We start from the raw sequence: 19,843 nt of genomic DNA, 5'->3' as shown, positions 1-19,843 counted from the left end.
TCATTTTATATTGGTCTCGGGACGCTCAGGTCCATAGACAGGCTGTCATCCCGTATTGTGACTGGCATGGCGCATCTTGAAAGTCGCGCCGGAACTTGGGCGCATTGAGGTTGGGATTGGGGAGTTGGTGGTAAGTGCTGGTAGCGAAATTGATGTTTTTCTTCTGGCGGTTAGGAGAAGGGGAAGCCAGCAAATACCCCCAGCGCTAGTGACACCGACACAGCCATCAACATCAACATCATGACCCAGGCTTCAGCTTCAGTCCTGAACAGAAAAGAACAACAAACAATGAGCAGCAGCCGAAGGAAAGGAGGCTCAAAAGATGATGTTGCGAATTGTATTTTGTATACTAAAACTAGCAGTAAGATATGAAAATCCGCATTCTCTTCCGATCCGCAATCGCTTACGCCGACTAAAACCGAAAGGATAGTAAGGAAGCACTTCCATGATGGGGGGGGTGGATGCGTTGTGTGGAGTGGATGATATTTCTATGTTCTCCTTGGTGGGAGAAGTTTATGTACCCCCCTAGCGCGCACGTGCGCCTAGGAGGCCTGATGGCCTCAGGCCATCACAGAAGCCTACTTAAACGAGCCGACAATTAATTATTAAGACGGCTCTAGCGTACTCATTTGAAGCTTATCTTGAATTAGCCAAGCTAAAATAGATTGAAAGGTTTGCTAGCTCTACTTTCATCAGCTATTACACGAATATAGAGCCTTCCATTCCGTTAAAGATTTTCATTCAAATCGGTCTCAGCTTTCAGTTTATCAACTAAAAAATCAGAATACCATACATTTAGCTAGCTGACTTGTGTATTGCTTTGGTATCTCCGCCGTAAGCGCATGAAGGCAATCGTGTACTTGTGGGGACCAAACTAAAGACCTTTGCGATGGAGTCGCCGGCGCAAGCTATAGTTTGGGAAGGGTAAGTGACTATGAGGCTGAAAAGAGTCCTTTTAAACCCTGTAATTATATCGCATATGATATATGCTAATACTTATCAGTTTGAAGTGCTTCATTGCGGATAATGGTGCTGTCGATAATTTCTATCGGAACTCCACTAGTGACGGAGGTTGTCGAGCACAATAAGCGCCTCTCGGCAGATTTTCCAGATACATCACATTCATTTGTTGTCTGCCGAGGAAGGACTTCGCTCTTTGTAAACAAAAATGAAGAAGACGATTTGCTATAGAGAATCTTAACTTCACGTCCATCATGCACATACGAGGATGGAATGAGCTCGGATCGAAACTATTGGAGATCAGGCGAGAAAACCCATTCCTAGATTTATACGCACATAACCCCATGTCTTTTTTGTTTGTTTTCCTCGGTCGAAGGTATGCAGCTATGCACCACATACACACACATACCTAGAAGTCCTTGCGCTCAGCTTCAAGCTCCTCGCATAAATCCACAGTGGTTACCCGAGTTTATCGAATGGTCTTGGTAAGAGGGAAGTCGTAAGTAGTACTTGTAGCTAGTTAGGAAGACGCCAAGGCTTGTCGAGCTAGCGTGCTTGGCGAGCTAGCGTTCCCGAAGAAGCAGGAACGCACGATAGCTGCAAGCGGACTTTAGGAATCATGAACAGGCCAATGAAAGCGCTGTAGAAGATTTTTATGGTATATGGAGTAAGTTATATTGAGTAAGAAAGAAGTTTCTCGGTGAGACTTGGCTTTGCAAGAGTCAAGAAGCTCGATGTCAGCATACAGCCAGCTCTACTTGATTCGCGTCCCATTTTCTTGGCGTAGGTGTACTCGACCGATGACATCGCTGTCCATATCTCACTTAGTTCTCGATTTAGTAAAGCTTTAACTCTTGGCTTGCTTGCTCTTGCATGCATGCAGTATAAGTTCAGTGATATGAGAACATGCATGTTTTTCATAGCGGTGCATAAACTTTATGGGATGTTCCAAAGCATTGCGTTCGTTATCTCCAGGTCAGTAGAGGGCTATTGTGATTTCGGCCTGGTAACATGACAGATGAAAAGTAGAGCGAATCGCCAAAACCAATCTGCACTCTGTAGAGGCAATGTGTCGGTAGAAGAGAGCATTGAAGCGAGCAAGTCTCTGCGGCACAAACTGACCTGCCATCCACGAAGTTTGGGTGAATCGCAAGCATAAGGACCCGGAAATTATAGTTCAAGATCCAAAATGGTATCTCTGAGGCCTAGACTTCCCGTAGAAGAAGGGGAATGAGTTGGGTTACGTCAAAGTGGATTTGTGAATCATCTTCGTCTGTAGAACTGGCTTAGCTTAACGTTCGAGAAATCAATTGGCAAAAGCATGAAGAGTCGGATAGGAAGTAGATGCCGAAGCATCAAGAACAATTTGTATAAAAATATGTTCGTAGAGCTAGCTTTGCTGCAGCCTGACTTTAGAGTGAGCCGGTCAGTCGGTTAAGTCCGGGCGGGACCAGATTTGGATTCTTGAGATCTTAAGAGCACCCAGAGCTACATGAAAAAATTGCGAATGTCACAAAAGGAGCACTAGAAGTGTGATGGCAGTTCTTCTCATTGCATGTCTGGATCTTTAGATCTGCGTCTGAAGAGGACCGCGCTGCTGACTAACATTGCACCCTTAGACGCCCCACTCCCTTCCATTTAAAACACGGAATATACCTCTCCTGCTTACTATCTGCAGGCTTCAGATAAGCACAAATACCGGAGGGGGCAAGTTATTCTCGGCGAGGAAGGGACTACTCTTGATGACTTCGTTCATCCTCTTGGCGTAGTCGATAGCCACTTCTCTTGGTAGCTGAGGGGACGTGGTATCAATGATAGCATTCGGATCGATATCATGATAGTCAACCAGAGGTTGGTGCTCCAGGCTTTGGCGTAGCTTATGATGTGCCAGCTTGATCTCTCTAACCCGAGGAAAGACCGCGAGTAGTGGCTCGTATCTCATCACTCCAGGTGAGAAAGAATATCTCGCCAGCGTGCTTCCAAAGATGAGCCTTGTAACGTGTTCGGACCAGCTCTCATTCTGCAAGGCTTCGTAGGTACGCGGGAAGGGGATACTTTGGAGCATCTGAGATCGGAAAGTGGCAAGGTATAGAATGTCTAGGCTGGCCGAGAACCTGAAGACGCTTTGGACTTTCCGGCTTTTCTGGTGGTGCATGACGAGCTGGTGCGGAAATTTTGTAAGGTAGATGTCCCGGGAAGTTTTGCATGCGCCTAGAAGGCCAATAGCTCGTTGGATTCGGTAGTTCTTGATAGCCCCTTTGTTGTCTGGTGCGGCTTGTTCCTTATCGACATTGAATGCAATCCCTCGCTTTCCGTCCTTCCTGATGTATGTAGTATGGCTAACCTCTACATAATAGGTTAGCAGTGCTGATTCACCCTAACACCTGCTAGAGAACTTACGAATGATAGAACCATCTGGTGTTGCTTCCTTGAAAATCATCGTTTTCAATTCAATCGGGAGCCTTTCAAAGAAGGTGAAACTGGTCACTGGCTCCCACTCTGGAGATTCTGTGGAATCTGTAGCAGGCTGCTCCCGGCTGGACTCTTCGTCGGACTCTGGTCTGTTGACTCCAGAGTCCTTCTCGCGGTCGAGGCTTCCGTCGGAGTCCATTGTGTGGACGGGGTGCTGTCGATCCGCAGCTTAATGAGTTTCTAGATGCAAGTTTTTCTGAGAAGAGAGATCGATATATAGGTTGTCGGGTCGCGGGAGAGACTTACAATGCGGCCGAAAAACGCGCTAGCGCTTGTACACAGTCAACAAAGCACCCGCCCCGACATCATAAGATGGCCTACAACATATACTAGATGTGAGAAACCTCCCTATTAAGACCCAAAAATCCTTTTACATATATGCTACAGTGGGAGAGGATGCTACCGCAGAGCTCGAACAAAGGCGCCAAACACTTTGCGGGCGCCAAAGCCACTACTGCTCGTCACTTTACGATTCTCGCTCTGCAGATGCAGTGATTTCCAAGCCTCGAGTTTCTGGCTTTTCGTGGGATCTTGCCCTACAGTTTAAGCTCTCTCGTCTTCCAATTCTCATTATATTTGCGCAGAATGCTCCTCAAGGCAGCTCCACCTAAGCCCAGCTTCCTCTGTGAGCCCAAATCGGCACAAATACAAGAGTTTACTATTACTGGAGGCACTATTAACTTGTTCTTGAAGCATATTTCCGGCAGATATCGAAAGAAGGTCTTAATAAGGGTCCCCGTGAGCATTACTTTCGATACTACCCATGGTTCGACTCCACCGACAAGCATCAGCGGGCTACCATCAAGCAAAACCGCGGGCTGGGCCTTCTTCTCGTGAATACTGAATCGAACACTGAAAAAAATCCCGCCTTCCCTCTCGGCCTTCTAAATTCACGCTCCGAGCCGGAGCGACACACTGGTCCCAAGTGCAAGATCATAATCCGCGGAAGGTTGAGATTCTGCGCCGATGATAGATTTGACTTTTCTTGGCTCTACAGTACTCTGACATCTTCGTTAGCGACTCTGGCAGCAAATGCACTCCTGGCTTACACATCACGAGCATCTCTTCCCTACGGACGGATTCAATTGAATGGTGGTTCCGCAGACATCGTTGACGCGGAGTCACACGGATGGTGGTGGATGGGAGGACCCTGGGAGATGGGAAGGACAGCTGCGCGAGTCTCCACCAGATTTAATCACTGTACAAATTCTCCAAAAGAGATTCGGGTGTCCAGCCTGATAATTGAACCATGACGATATCCAATTTCCACCATGAACCGTGATATAATTCAAGTATGCGGAGTACTTACAAACGTGCTTACTTCGAGATTTTGGTCATTTGGGCTTTGCAATTTGCAACTAGCACTTTGTATCCTGAACAGGCAGGCCCCAGCCAAAAGTAGAATTTTCGTAGTTTAATATCCCCAGCCGTGATTGCACAGTATTTGCTGTGCTACATCGATCTACCTATCGATTCACTCAATCATCGCCCAATTGCCATCTTGCAAACATCTTTCCTTAGTAATATCAAACTTCCGTCGTGTGCGTATCACCAAGTTTTTTACATCACACTTTCGGAGATGAGAAACTCCAAAAAAAATACGACAAAATTAAGCGATAAAAAACGTGCAAAAAATGCAAAACTCAACTGGAAGCTCATATACTATAATGAGGTTCCAGTCTACAAACCTAATTGAATAGGTTTTTCGGCATCTACAATCAATCTGGCGGAATGTTAGATGGCTCGATATGACTGTACGCCACTGAGCCACCACACCTCCTTACCAGTTGATGGAAGAGTACTTGGAAATTTCTTGTATAACGCAGGCAAATTTTTTTTTTGGCCCGGGAGGCGAGGATTACCCGCGTGAGATGAGGAAGTGGTGGTGAATAACAACAACAACCCCTTTGAACTTTCAAAAAGAATGTCCCCCCCAAAATGCATACGACTGAAAGCTCCATCCATCCAATGGACAGGGTCTCCGTCCCTACCTACAGATTCTTACAACAAGTTCTTACCACAGGATCCGAGCATCAATTTTCAAGCAACAGCCAACAACGGAACGGAAATTTCGAGGCTTTTCTGAGCTTTCCGAATTCCCGAAAGAGCTACTATGGAACGACCTTGAATAAGTTCTTCCCATCGAGATACTTTCATCCAAGTCTTACTTCTTATGCTACGTCCTATTACGAGCTCCTCAAAAAAATCACCGTGTTCCAATCATCAATCTGGAGCCCCGAAGCGAATCACAAACTAAGACCAAACCCGCAAGCTCTGATTCTTGGGTCCTTTTAGATCAGCAGATATATATTCTTAAAGCACTGGACACCGTTTCGGATACCAACGCCGCGTCGCGGGATCTGGGTTCTGGAAAACTGTAGTCTAATAACCAAGACTCGATCAAAAGTCTGTCTCTGCATAGTGATCCTCCTCAGGAAATCGTTTTACAACATTAAATAGAAGCGAATGAGCTGCGAGAATACCACGATAAGGTGTAATCTTCTGCGCCTAGAGTCAGTTCCAAATATCAGTTTAAAAAATCAATTCAAGCACCTCGCGCTCGAAAGCCAGCGCTGTGCAGCCCAGGAGCTAGCTTGGGTCCTGGGACTCGGAACGAGTAAACCCGTCTCTGCGAATTTTCTCTGAACGACTCTGAGTCTACGAATATAAAGTTCTCTGTAGTTGCACGATTGGCAAAAGATAAGATGCCTTTCATCTTCCACGTAAGAACCATCTCCCTGCCTTCACGTTGATCGATTAAGCCCTGAGCCATGGGGCAGCTGCTTTCGTAGTATTCAGGTTCGAGGTCGCAGAGGAGAGCCTGGCGATCGCTTCTGGTACCCTGTAAGGTGCCGCCGTCGATTTTGGGACGGGAGCGGTTGAACGTGCCCGTCAGATACTCCATTATGTCTTGGCAGCCTGTGGCGTGGCCCATGAGGACTATCTTGCCGGTTTTGATGCCTCCGAAGTAGGTAACGCATTCTGAGAGTTCGTAGGCATCTTTAAGGAGGGAGGAGGTGCCCCAGCCTGTGTAGGATGATGAGAGATGAACTTCGGCGAGGGTCCAGGTTGGTGGGAGGAGAGGCGGCTAGGGGTATGGTGTATGGGACTGTGAGGAGGCGTCGTTTTGGCGACCAATGAAGAGGATGATATTTTGAGGTGCTGATGGCGGGAAGTAAGGCTTATGCTCGAAGGCTGTGAGTTCGGATGGCTGGATTGGTGTCAGAAGTGGGATCCGTTACTTTATTGGATATGAAAAGGGTTGGAAAGATAGCAGGGGAGACAAACAACATATTGATGAACAAGTCCTCTCTGTGGACGTGGGCCCGCCATTTGAACGAGCAATACAAAAACAATCCTTTGACTTGAAATTTGAATGCCCGAAGCCGTTTGGTGGAGGTGGGATATCAATGAGGACGAATATCTCGCTCTCTGGTCTCGTCTGGTCCGGTCCGGTCCTTGACGTATGAAATCGACTTGAAAGTTGAACTTGATTGCTGGCCAGAAAGAATTCTATATTTTGACCGTATGATTTATCGAAGCAAAAACTCATGTTTGGAAAGCAGCGAAATTTGTTCAGGAGGAATTTGGCAATGTCGACACTAATGAGTCTATACCCGCTACTAAAGTCTACAACGAACTGAGGAGGAAGGAGGTAAAGGAGTGTAAGTATTGACACACGTGACCTCAAGGTCGAACATTTTTCCTCATCAACCTCTCTCGAGCTACAGCTCCCTCTCTATCAACCGTCTCACCAGACCACACAACAACAAAACGCCCATCCCCCTTAAAATGCCACCAACCCACCACGCCCCCACTCCCTCCACAATGTCCTCCCTCCTAAAATCTCTCCGCACCCTCTCGATGGGCCCCTCGCCCACCCCCCTCGCCCTCGCTCGACCCGCCGTCCCAAAGCTCACCTCCCCCAAAACAACCAGCAGCAGAGCATTCAGCACGACGCCCCCCCTCGGCGCCCGCAAGAACGACAAGAAGAACAAGACGGACCCGCGGATCACACTCATCCGGTACCACATGCAGCACCAGAAGACGCCGCGGCCGCTGCGCCTGAGCCGGCTGCGCGCGCTGCGGCACTGGACCATCCACCGGGCGTGGATGCTGGCGCGCCGGCGGAAGAGGGAGGAGGAGGAAGGAGAACTCATGCGGTGCGTACCCCTCCAGTTTACTCGGCTTTTGAGAAGTCGGCATTGGCTTGCAAGCCTACCAATGGACACCCAAGTCTGATGGGAAAGGCGCTTTACATGCATGATGGAATCTACGAAGCTGGGAACCCATGGGGTACTTGATAATGGAGTGGCCCGTTCTTGATAGTTAGGAAAGACAGATGGATTGAAATGCATGCTGATTGATGTGTGGGTGTGTGAATAGAATGCATCAGAGTATCTACAATGCGTGCGAGGCACTGCGTACTATGGACGCGCCAGGCACGAAAGATGCTGGCAGGCTATACCGGATCGCGATGGAGAAGAGGGGGATCTTCAGGGCTGGGGGCGTGCCGATTGAGTATGCGAGGTACCAGACCGATACGCCGGCCAGGGAGGCGTGGAATCATGGCTGGACGAGGTAGAGAAAGAAGACGGATGTGAATGGAAAATGAGAATATGCTAATTAGTAGTTTGAGGGCGGGTACTATGTGGTGTAGAGAGAAGAGGTTAAGGGTTGTGTAGTGTAGGATTAACGGGATCCACTTTGGAGGAAGGGGAGATGTATGTTAGACGAGCTTCCGTGTAAATAGAGAGTCGAAGCATAAGTGAGTGCTATGCCCATCACGCCAGGAAGAGGCATGGGCAATATAGTGTACGGTATTCATATAATATCGGTCGATGAGAGGGTGGGGGGGGGGGGGGGGGGGGGGGGGGGGGAAGCCGGTCGCGTACCTCAGCAAGCATGTTCATCACCCATGTATATACGCTTCCTTTTATTCTATGTACAAATTCCGCTTTTGGTCATATATACCACCCAAATGATTTCATACCCAAGCCAGCAATGCCGTGAGCAAGCGAGAACAACGAGGTTCTCTCCTACGCGTGAAGGGATCCTCATCCTCGCAGTCTGGGTACGTAGTCGAAAGTACGTAAATGGCGAAGGTTAAATAGATACAGGTGACGCAAAGGAGTGTGTGTGAGAAGGACCAAGATCGTGATCAGTCATTCATCAGTCATTAAAAGCGCTCTCTATCTTGCAGCAAGCCCTCGCTTCATTTCTACAAACCCCCAACGCCAAATATAACACATTAAATAGAAAAGGCTTGTTGGGTCTCAAAAGCTTTCTGTTGGCGCAGCGAGTTTGTGCCGCGCGGATGCAAGCTACTGGTAGGGGCGAGGCCCCCTCCCCCTCCCCCAACCCCCTCTCTTTTTTTTTTTTTTTTTTTTTTTTTTTTTTTTTTTTTCGAAACAGCCCCTCCCGTCGGTGAAGAGGAACCGGATTGTGTCCGTCCATTAAAAAGGTGTATGTCGAAATGCGGCTGCCCGCTCATGGCTTTGTACTGTATGACCGTCCTTAGTATGGTTCTGTTATTTCGAACCCCTCGCTCAGAGTATGACACAGCATCCTCCACTCTCGCCCTTCTCAAATGAGAGCAAGGCTGCTCGTGTCGCAGCTTCGAATACGTCGTCAACTCCCTCTCCTGTCAGCGACGAACATTCCAGGTACTTCCGGGCGCCAATGTCGTGTGCGATATCTGTGGCTACTCGACTCGAGACGAACTGCTGTGACTTCTTTCTCATCTCCTCCATAGCGACCGGATCTTCTCTGAGATCCTTCTTCAGGCCGACCAGGATGATCGGTACACCAGGACATCTCTCATTGGCCTCCTCAACCCACTGTTCATGGAGTATTAGCATGTGCTAGACAAAGCCCCGAATATTGCCTACCTTGTGCTTGACGTTATCCAGAGAGTCGGGGGTGTCGATCGAGAACCCAACGAGGATTACGTGGGCTTTCGAGTATGCCAGAGGTCGTAATCGCTCATAGTCCTCTTGTCCTGCCGTATCCCACAGCGCCAGTTGAACGCTCTTTCCGTCCACCCTGCAATCCGTCACGTAATTCTCGAAAACTGTAGGGACCTGGGTTTGGTCAGTGGTTGTAGAGAGTTTGAAATGTCGATTCTGAACTCACGTAGTGCTAAGATAGGATGTCAGCAGGTTCCTTCGCAAGGATGTATGTGTGGCTAAACTTACTGTTGGGAAGTACCCAAGAGTGAAGACACTGAGCAGTGAGGTCTTCCCACACGCACCGTCACCAATGATGACCAGCTTCCTGTATTCGTCGCTTGTCAGCACGTTTCCACCGAAAGTGTCTAACGACCAATCCCCTCTGTGTTTAAAGTCTGTCTATTCGAGTCAAAAGACCTCGATCCGTCCGTCTTCCCTCTCTCAGAAAGCCCCGTCGGAAACTGGGGACGGCGATTGAATCTTCTACCCGGAGGTTTCCCCTTCCAACATCCGTCGTTCAAGGGGCCGTTCACGTACCTCCGCATAACATTCTGGTTCTGTTGTTGGGCCATGGTGCCGATGCTGTCTATCGTATGATCGTAGACTGGAAGACGGCGTAGTGGGGAGAGGAGAGACTGGAAGTTCGCAGAGCCTGTACCAGTGAAGGTAAGGAGAAAAGTGCTTAGTTCTCTTGGGAATTTTTGAAGGGTTCGACGGGTTCAAGTAGTGACAGGAGGAAAGATCGGATGTCTGCACAGAGCTTCTGTTCGGCCCTGTAAGAAACTTCTTGTCGATACGAGCGCCGGGGCGGCGTTTGCAGGGCAAACCTCGGATAAGTAAGCAGAATTGGAATTTGGAAGTGAGGTGAGTCGCAGCGGATGTGACTATTGAGGCGGGATGAAGAAGGGAATAATTGTCCCTAGAAACGAAGGGGATGGGCAAGGAGAAGTGGAAGTAGTGGAAGTTGAAGTTAGAATGATAGAAGTATTTATTTACTATCTATTTAGATTTCCCCTATTTTTTTGGGGGGGGGATGAACGGGCGAGCGAGGATGAAACGAGGTAGGTATGTCCGGCAGGAATTTCAAGGCTCAACCGGGCTGAGTCGAGGCCCGTGCTGAGCTCTAAGCTGTGTTGGGCTTAGTGACGATCAGTGACGATGCCGGCGTGGGTGGAAGTGAAAGTGGAAGTGGAAGTGGGAGTGAACTGGGTGTGGAAAGTGAAGCTATTCGGAGATCTAGTGTATTGACATGAAGGAATAAGGATTGGACTGGGATTTGGATAGAGTAGTATAGTTAAGCAGGTATAGACTGAAATGACAGACTGAACTGAGAGACTGAAAGACTGAAATGACAGTCGGAACTCACTGATTGAACGATCATCGGCTATATATTCTGACCTGCCGCCATTCTTTGGTGCCTGAGGCCTGTCACTCACGATACTTCCCATCTCCGTTAAACTGCTTCCTTTACTCGCTCAACCAACCACGCCCCCGACTCGAGATTGCCCTTCACTTACCACCATACCACCTACCTACCACTTGCGCATCTACACCCTAATCTTCCGAATACCCTCAATCTCACTCTCAAAGAATTAATCCGCAGCGCAGAGCCTCGATCCCCCCCTCGTATCGCGCAACAGACAGACAGGCACCGTGGTGGGGCAATACACAACAACTCAACGATCAACTATACATTCGTCTCCGTGAGTTTTCACTGGAATACCCTCGCCATTTCGGAACATGCAGTCTTCCCGAGAAGTCGTGTGCGCTGAGTCAAGTCTAACATCGGTGTTCGCAACAGTTGCTATCTTGCCCCGTCCATGACCCGACGTCAACACTGCATCTCATCGGAATGCCCGCGAACCAACGGCAAAAGACTGCTCAGTCTCCTCCGTCTCCCTCGACTAAGGCCACTGCGAAGTACACGAACAAGGATGGTTCCAAGTTCATAACTGTCCCCAAGAGCTCGAATATTTCCGATTCGTCTGAGTCATCTCCAGCCGCCATGGCCCAACCCATCACCAAATCGAACGGACAAACGCCGACCTCTCCGCCTCCCACCAATGGCTCCGCACCGGCCGTGAATAGGAAGAAGCAAAAGAGGAGAGAGAAACAGGCGGCGAAGCTGGCTGCTGAGCAACCGACGATGCCCCAGACGAACGGTGTACGATCCCAGAGTACCACCCAGGAACAGATACAGGATGTGGAGCAGCGTTTTCGGGACCAAACACTGGATGAGCAGTATGATGATGGCAATGGCCACTTTGATCCGGCGGAAGGGGAGCCGTATTACAGCGAAGAAGATGGCGACGCATATTCCGGCTCATATGGTCAAGCTGGCTCTCCTGCAAACGGATACACGCACCCAAAACGCTCAGGAAAGGCGTCCAAGAAGAAAAAGAAGGCCAAAGCATCGCAGCAAGAACCCCCGCATCCTCATCACCACGGAGCGAACGGGGGTGCACCCCGCTCTCAACTACCGCTTCCTTTGTCCACGCTAGCTACAAATATGCCTCGAGGCCCGGGAATATCAAGGGAGAAGATATGGAATACTTCTTCCCAAGAGGAGCGCGAGCGAATAAAGGAATTCTGGCTCTCACTTGGCGAAGACGAGCGCAAGTCACTCGTCAAGGTTGAAAAGGATGCGGTACTGAAGAAGATGAAGGAGCAACAGAAGCACTCTTGTAGTTGTACTGTATGTGGTCGCAAACGCACAGCCATCGAGGAGGAGCTCGAAGTGCTCTACGACGCATATTACGAAGAGCTCGAGCAATATGCGAACCATCAGGGAGATGGAGGCCCTTCAATGCCCCCGCCTCGTCGTTTCGGGACCATTAGTGGCCTCCAACCCCCACATATTCTTCCTCAAACCTTCCATGGCCAGCAGCCTTCACGTGGCAGGATAGTGGAACATCCGGGCGACGATGAGGACGACGAGGGCGACGAGGACTACAGCGAGGACGACGGAGACGAGGATGACTACAGCGATGAGGAACCGGAAGAAATTCCGCGGAGCCACGCGCAGGACTTTTTCAATTTCGGAAATAGTCTAACTGTGCAAGGGGGAATCCTGACAGTAGCGGACGACCTGCTTAAAAACGACGGGAAAAAATTCATCGAAATGATGGAGCAGCTTGCAGAGCGTAGAATGGCACGAGAGGAAGATGCTCGGCAAGCCTTTCCGAGCAATTATGGTCACCCGCAGAATGGCGCCATGCACAATCATAACCATCCACATAACCATCCGCCTCCGCCCGATGATGAGGAGTATGATGACGAGGATGAAGAAGATGACGAGTATGACAGTCAGGATGAGGACTACGACGATGAGGAAGTGGTATGTGAAGGAATGTTGACGGTTGGAATATTCTAACTCCAGGCAGGATACCATGACTGAAGAGCAGCGGATGGAGGAAGGACGCCGAATGTTCCAGATATTTGCAGCTCGGATGTTTGAACAAAGAGTACTGACAGCCTACAAAGATAAAGTCGCGAAAGAGCGACAGCAGAAACTTCTCGAGGAGCTTGAAGAGGAGAGTCGGGCGGGCGAGCAGAAAAAGGCCAAGAGAGCCAAAGATGCCCAGAAAAAAAAGGAGAAGTTGGCGCAGAAAAAGCAACTTCAGGCAGAGGAAAAGGCCAGGCGCGAGGCCGAAAAGGCCGCCGAGGAGGCCGCTCTCCGCGAAGCGGAAGAGAGAAAGGCCGAAGAACAGCGTCAGAAAGCCGAGGAGAAGCGAAAGAAGAAGGACGCCCAGCGTAAGGCCGAGGAAGAAGAGCGGATTCGGAAGGAAGCCGAGAAGCAGCGACAACTTCAAGAGAAGCGCGAACGCCAAGCTGAAATCGAGCGCAAGCAGCGTGAAGCCAAGGAAAAGGAGCGTAAAGAGAAGGAGGCTTTAAGGCAGAGAGAGAAAGAGGCTAAGGAAGCCAAAGAACGTGAAGCCAAGGAACGACGCGAAAATCTCGAGAACGAGAAAAGAGAGAAGGATGCAAAGGCCAAATCTGAGAAAGAAGCGAAGGAAAAGCAGAAGCGTGAGGAGAACGCTGCTCAGCAAGCAGCCGCCCAAGCTGCTCTCATTGCAACTCAAGTGAAGCGACCACCGGTACCGATCCCTGCGAACCTCCAACCTCATCCTGTAGTTTCGCCACACATCCCAGTCGCTACTCCAGCAATAATCCCCAAGGCGCCGACCCCTGTCAAGTTGCGTACGACCTCCTCACAACAAGAATCTAATCCATCCGTACCTCAAACTCCCCAAACCGTCAGCGCTAGCCAAAATGTGTCGCCAGTTCCATCTACCCCTTTGCAAGACAGTCCTGGCCCCATCGGACCCCCAGGCAAGCACCAAAATTCACACCTGTTCCATCCCCAGGCGACCTCGCCCATACATGCAACTGTAAAAGGTCCTCCGGGAATTCAACAGCCACTTCCTTTTGCATCAATGGGACCAATGCTTAATCATTCAACCATGCCGATCATGGGCCCAGGTTTTGGGCCGGGACGAATGCAACATGACCCAATGTTTCCCAACCAACCTCTGGGAGGATTTCGACCTATGCCTGGGATGAATGGAATACCTCATCAACCTGGAATTGGTATGCATATGCCACAAGCAAGAGGTTTTAATATGCCCTATGGTCCCCCAGGATTTCCTCAGCAAATGCCGAATGGTTTGGGAGGCATTGGACAGATGTTTGGCGTCTCTAAGGATGCAACTCCGTCACAGTCTCATTCACGACATCACTCTGGCACCTACGATGTTCCAAGCACGCAAGCTCAACCTATTGGTCGGCCCGCCCCTATTGGTCGCCCAGGTAGCGTTGTACACGGCCAACGTCACGGCGATTTCGAAAAGAATGATATGGACGAGCTAAGTAATCGTCTGGGAAGTAGTGTATTGTTAGATGATTCCGACGAGCCATTAAACCCAGGCGCTGGAGTCAGACGTTCGAGTGCGGCCCCTATCACCCGACAGCCCTTTGTTTCGCCCTTTGGCAATCCCTCTTTTGGTGCCCCAGTGAACAATTACAACTCATGGGGTGTTCCAAATCCTTTTGGGCCATCTTCTCTGCCTGGTTCAAACTTTATGGGGGGCGGTGGTTGGGGCTCCGCAAATAGCTCTTTCGGAGCTGTTGGTCTTCCTCAGCCAATGCGACCGTCACATTCTCGCCCCATCACTGTTCGGCTACTGATTACTCAAGCTTGCAAGAACCTAGAAGGCACGTCGCCGGATGGTTACTTCGATATCAACCTCGTCAAGAGGGAAGTCGACAGTATCAACACAAGTGACGACCCAGTTTCCGAGGCCGAATTGCTCGATATCTGTGAAACAGAAGGCAACGCGGTGAATGGTGGAGGCTCGTTCGATGTGCGCGCAATTGGAACAACTCGATCAATCCGCTACGAAACCGATGCACTTCCACCTCATAGACCCTTGGGCGCTCCCGGCGAAATTGGTAGTCCCATCATGGGCAGCGGTAACTTCTCTCGCTTCCACGGTCCTCCTCCCGGCTTCTAAACAGCCTCGGACATCCTCTTCGTCACCCCGTTGGACGAACATTCTTCTTTGTAACATTGCATCCTTTCGTCGCCAAGGACTGGCTGGCTGGCGTCTTTACTCTCTCCGTCGCTTTCTGCGTCGTCGTCGTTATACCTATGCTCGATCTGCACTTTGACTCGGACATTGAGTGGGGGCTTGGGCTTGGTTGGTTCTTCTTGCTCTGCATGAGTAGGCTGGCTGAGCAGTCGATTGTGTGTAGAGACAGAGCGAGCGAGTATACTGTATTAGCATGCGTATATTGATGCTAGCACTTCTACCGATGGTAGTTAAGTGGGAAATTAAAGCCAACTCCGAGATTGCTTTCTTTTCTCCCTTTTCGTTTTCTCTGATATGGCTTTGAAGTGACTTGAAATTTTAATTTTACAACAGTATTCCATTTCGGCAGGTCTACTGCATAGGTAGGTTGTATCGGTATGGCATCCAGTTGAAAAGGTCAGACTTACATAGTCGTTCGTTGACTTTGAGAGAGCGGTTATATATTGTGGTGGAGTTGGGGCTCTGTATTTGTTTTGTCCATGTATATAGTACTGATGCTAGGCACCTTTGTCACGTGGGTGCGCTGCATGCTCCGGCCCTGCTAGGCACGTGGTTAGGTCACGTGCAGGCTCCTATATAGACGAGTAGTTGGTTCCTCCCTGAACCAGCACCACAACACACACAATACAATACACGTACTCATAGCACACATTCGAGTGTCCTTCGATCGTCCTCCTTTTCCCCCCTTATTCACCTACGATTCTACCATGGCTATATTCACATATATCTCTTGATTTGACGTTGGGTATATGTCGGAGCTCTTCCCCTCCACAATATACATATATATATATATTTATATTTCATTTGTTTGGTTTGCCGTCTTTCGAAGTTACAAGTGGAGGAGGAAGATATCTATTCTCTTATCTTTGTCTCGGTGCCGGCTTGGTGATGACGAGACGTTGGTTGCCCAGGGAGTTCTATGAAATCGAGACGTGAGTTATTTTTTGGTTCTGTATATAAATCTTCACGTTATTTTGTCTTGGACGTATGTCAAGCTGACTTTGATCTTGAAGATGTAGATGCAAAACACAGACTTGTCACCGTAAGAGCCTACTATTTAAATGTCCCTTTTACGTGCATGGTTTTGTGATGGAGAATGAGAGCAGGTTAATGCGGGCATATATACCACAGCTGCAAAGGGAACTTTTAGTTTCTAAACGTGTGTCTGTATTCTCGTATCAATTTGGGGAAGAGTCCGGCTGGGTGTAGCGTGCACTGCCTGATCGACTACTCTCACCTCTCTGCGTACCTCCTATCTTCCCCGAGCCAATCCTAGTACCTCTCAGCTTCTCAGCATTCATGTCGACCTCGATACCGTAATCATCACCTGCCTCCTTCTCCTTGCCCTTCCAAGCCGAATCCAATCCGAGATCAGCGAAAGGGCGCATCTCCCGTGGCATCTTGGCACCTCCCCGACTCTTGCGGACAGGCAACCCGTCGTCGCTGGCCCAGCCGCCATCATCACCACCCTCCTGCTCCTCGGAGGCCTCGTGACCAGAGTCCTCCATGCAGGACGACTCGGTTTCGCTGATTAGATTGACCGCCTTGAAGCCGCTGGAGTGGGTCGTGAAGGCAGGAGGGAGAGTGAATAGCTTCTTGGCCCCGCCAGACTTCAGACGGGCGCGGACATCACCCAGGGCGGTTGAGGGGGCATTGGCACGGGCATGGGCATGGGGGGTGGTGCTCTGCTTCAGCCCGGAGATCTTCCTCGTCTTCGGGGTCGGGGTTGCGGTCGCGGTCACGGCGCTAGGGGGAGCTCTCCGCTTTGAAGCCGAGCCTGATCGACGACTACCGCGACGAGCGAACCTACCCGATGGTGCGGATCTGAGGCTGGGAGAGGGCTCTTGAGTATCGTCGGTGGAAGATTCGTCGTCGCTTGGGAAGCTGCGCTTGCTGCTGGAGAGGGGCGTGCCCTTGCCTTTCTCGGCGGAGACGGAGGTGGGTGGTGGGAGGCCGATGGGATACTGCAAGGCTGCGATGGCGAGCATGCGGGCGTGGTGTTGATGGAGGGCCTTTCGGACTTGGGCTGGGTCGAGGTTGTGGGTATGTTTGAGGATGGAGGTGAAGCTGATCTCCTGCGTTTGGAGGGTGTCGGTGATGAGGTCCATTGCGCTCTAGAAGTAATGAGGGTTAGCTTGAATATGCAAATCAGAGAGCCGCTGTTTACTTACGAGCACTCCCTCAAGTGCAAAGTGGTGAGGTGCTTGATCTTGAGGTTGTTAAGATGGTTGTGGTTGTGGTTGTTGTCATTGTTGTTGTTGTTTGACTTGTTTTGATTGAAGCGAAGGTTAGGTAGCCAGATCCATCTTGAATTGCGGCACTAAGAAAACCTAAATTCATCAACAATCAGGCTACAGCGTGAGGTTGGGGGTGGGTGGGTTCGAGTGAATAGCATTTGAATAAAGATCAGCTTTCAAGGCATCTATGACTTTGAAGTGTTTGGGGGCTGTTTTCTGCCTGTAGCTTGGAGTTTCTTTGGCTACAACCTCCCATGCCTTAAAGTAGTTTTTGGATGTTTCAGAATAATGGTCTTCGAATGGAATAAGCTGTAATACAGTGGTATTCTCATAGAGTTACATGGTCTTCAGCATAGATCGATTACTCGGGAGTCATTTGTTTATTTCCCTACCCGCTATCCTTGGTCTCTCTTCAGAACTTCACAATAGCTTTAACTGTGAGCCCTAGGAAAATTTGAGCTTGGATTACCCCCTCTGACAGCTGGCTATGTCTTCAGCAGGCCATTTCAGCAAAAGACCTGCCAAGCGACCCCAGCGAATAAGCCTGCTGGGACACTGTCATCAACAAATGAAAGCTCAAAGGCGCCTGCCAGCCAACTAATATATCTTCTATTTCCCCCTCTCTCCAAAGTATCGAATTTGGAGATGAATACAACAATATAATCTTCAATATTGCGATTTGAATGTGACACAAGCCATCTTTATAACATTGAATGCCTGCGCTTTATGGATCTTGTGGCGATACCTGGTATAGTTTCCTCTCAGCTCCTCCGTAAAATGCTCTCATGATTACCAAGTGGTATTTCCGGTGACTGAGTCTTGCATTCTGACACATTATCAGTTTAAATCTTGAGCACCGGAACTAAGTAGTAGTGGTGGTATTGACTTACGTCGGGCGGGTGGCAGGCTTTGCCTGCCCCCCCTGGGACCTCCCATGGGGTACGGCGACTTGCTAAGTGCAGGTCTTCCATACAAAGTACTACCTAATAGAGGGTAGAAACCACGAAGGGTTAAAAGCTCTCTTGTAGATAATCTCGGGTTTCTGATCCCGCGATATCGCAATCCTTATACAGCCCTTGAAAGCATACCAAGTTGGTCTGTCGACTGTGCCTTTCCCTTACAGATAGGATGGATCGCTGCAAAGAGAACTCTTATATCGAAGGTAAAACCAGGAAAACAAGTTACAGCGTAAGGCATATCGGTGTCGATTATCGAGATCATTCGAGGCCAGACTAGAGGTCAGCCAGGTAATTTAAGGCTGCGAAAGGCTAGATGTGCATAGGAGCGGCTCTTCGAAGGCGCAATATCGTAGATCGTTCTGAACCCTTTCACACCACTCACACCCGTTCCTCCTTCTATGTAAGTCCCCCTGGTATCATCTCGGTCGGTATACCCGTCGGGTATAGGTCGTAATCGGCGTGGTGGTCGAGGTAGGAGGAGGGCTCGTTCGGAATCGCCGGTAAGGGAAAATCTCTTCGAAGAAGACGCATGACGATGGATTCAGTTTCGGCCCTCCAGGCAATATAGAATTGGCTATGAGGCTGAAGGCTCGTAGGGGCAACCTCGTACAGGTAAAGAATCGTAGCCCCCCAGCACCTAAACTAAGAGCATACAGAATCCATGGGCTGGGTAATATTTTCGTTGCGGGAAACTTTTACGTATTGAATTTGTAGAATACTCTGGACTTGATCGTTTGGGACTTCCCTAGGGGCTAATTGGGGTAATTGTTGCACGTCATTGTCGAGGTCGAAAGTGTCCTGATGATGAGATGGACTAAATCCTTCCTCGAAATCAATACTCATGAGTAGTCATCATCGAAGAGAATTAGGAGATCGGTTAACAATGAATAATCTCGGAATTTTAGACACACTCTCTCAAAGACAAAAAGATTTATGAGCGCTTGGTAAACTGTGAACAGGGAAGCGCAGCATTACAGGATATAGATACAGTTGCATCAAGTTTTCAGGAAAAAATTATGGTACACGAAAAGATTTAGCATTTGCGCTCTATCTACGCCATGTTCAAAGTTGTTTCCCTAGTCTCTTCGCTTTCTTTGTGTTTTCCATCTAGCGATCGTCTCGCTTAAGAAGAGAGATGATCAAGAGCCGAGAAAATAAGATGATCAAGAGCCGAGAAAAATAAGATGCCAATTTCACCAAATTGAGAGATTGAGTTCAAGATCACCCGCGGTGATAACTCGACAAACATGATCCACTCGAAGGGGTGAAAGAGCCTAGCAATAGCGGATTTGATAAGTATAAGTGCGGGTTACTTTACAGTTTATAATATCTCACGGATGGAAAGACGAAATATCCAGTAAGCAGTTACGAGACCCGCGTTGAATTTAAACTCGATATATTCATATATATTCCTTCTCCTGCAGTACCTGTTATAACTGTATAGGATTTTGATCATACCATCTGCTATCGAGGATACATGGTAAGCGTACCTATATTTCGTGCTACGTAGTACCATTTAAGCGAGTTCTGTGATATTCCGACCCGTTGTTTTGTGTCTCTTTGAGCAAGCCATAATCTGTCTCTACTTTCCGTCCGCGTTCGGGCGTATAACCACTATATCATTCGCTATATATACGCTCTTATTTGTTGCATTCAGGATCAGTGGCAAAGTC

The 19,843-nt window shown here is 49.1% G+C and overlaps 6 protein-coding genes across 6 annotated transcripts; 2 read left to right on the top strand and 4 right to left on the bottom strand.

Annotated features, from left to right (window-relative positions):
- Positions 1-2,641: 2,641 nt before the first annotated feature.
- L3040_002982 (uncharacterized protein) lies at positions 2,642-3,571 on the bottom strand (the record flags this gene model as incomplete). The annotated part of the gene is made up of 2 exons (XM_007296450.1): positions 2,642-3,306; positions 3,361-3,571. The coding sequence occupies 2 exons, from the start codon at positions 3,569-3,571 to the stop codon at positions 2,642-2,644; spliced, it is 876 nt and encodes a 291-aa protein (XP_007296512.1).
- Positions 3,572-5,977: 2,406 nt separating this feature from the next.
- Positions 5,978-6,765, bottom strand: L3040_002981 (uncharacterized protein; the record flags this gene model as incomplete). The annotated part of the gene is made up of 3 exons (XM_007296449.1): positions 5,978-6,459; positions 6,568-6,643; positions 6,721-6,765. The coding sequence occupies 3 exons, from the start codon at positions 6,763-6,765 to the stop codon at positions 5,978-5,980; spliced, it is 603 nt and encodes a 200-aa protein (XP_007296511.1).
- A 495-nt stretch (positions 6,766-7,260) lies between these two features.
- Positions 7,261-8,017, top strand: L3040_002980 (mitochondrial 54S ribosomal protein mL40; the record flags this gene model as incomplete). Its single annotated transcript, XM_007296448.1, has 2 exons — positions 7,261-7,595; positions 7,819-8,017. The coding sequence occupies 2 exons, from the start codon at positions 7,261-7,263 to the stop codon at positions 8,015-8,017; spliced, it is 534 nt and encodes a 177-aa protein (XP_007296510.1).
- Positions 8,018-8,981: 964 nt separating this feature from the next.
- Positions 8,982-9,955, bottom strand: L3040_002979 (uncharacterized protein; the record flags this gene model as incomplete). Its single annotated transcript, XM_066154278.1, has 5 exons — positions 8,982-9,272; positions 9,324-9,515; positions 9,568-9,573; positions 9,630-9,708; positions 9,921-9,955. The coding sequence occupies 5 exons, from the start codon at positions 9,953-9,955 to the stop codon at positions 8,982-8,984; spliced, it is 603 nt and encodes a 200-aa protein (XP_066012258.1).
- A 1,280-nt stretch (positions 9,956-11,235) lies between these two features.
- On the top strand, positions 11,236-14,896 carry L3040_002978 (uncharacterized protein; the record flags this gene model as incomplete). Its single annotated transcript, XM_007296446.1, has 2 exons — positions 11,236-12,720; positions 12,767-14,896. The coding sequence occupies 2 exons, from the start codon at positions 11,236-11,238 to the stop codon at positions 14,894-14,896; spliced, it is 3,615 nt and encodes a 1,204-aa protein (XP_007296508.1).
- Positions 14,897-16,152: 1,256 nt separating this feature from the next.
- Positions 16,153-17,082, bottom strand: L3040_002977 (uncharacterized protein; the record flags this gene model as incomplete). Its single annotated transcript, XM_007296445.1, has 1 exon — positions 16,153-17,082. One exon carries the CDS (start codon positions 17,080-17,082, stop codon positions 16,153-16,155), a length of 930 nt encoding a protein of 309 aa, XP_007296507.1.
- Between the last annotated feature and the right edge of the window lie 2,761 nt (positions 17,083-19,843).

This window comes from Drepanopeziza brunnea, assembly GCF_022702325.1.
Source record: "Drepanopeziza brunnea f. sp. 'multigermtubi' strain 214-2 chromosome Unknown ctg4, whole genome shotgun sequence".
NCBI lineage: Eukaryota > Fungi > Ascomycota > Leotiomycetes > Helotiales > Drepanopezizaceae > Drepanopeziza > Drepanopeziza brunnea.
This window is presented reverse-complemented; position numbering and strand designations above follow the sequence as displayed.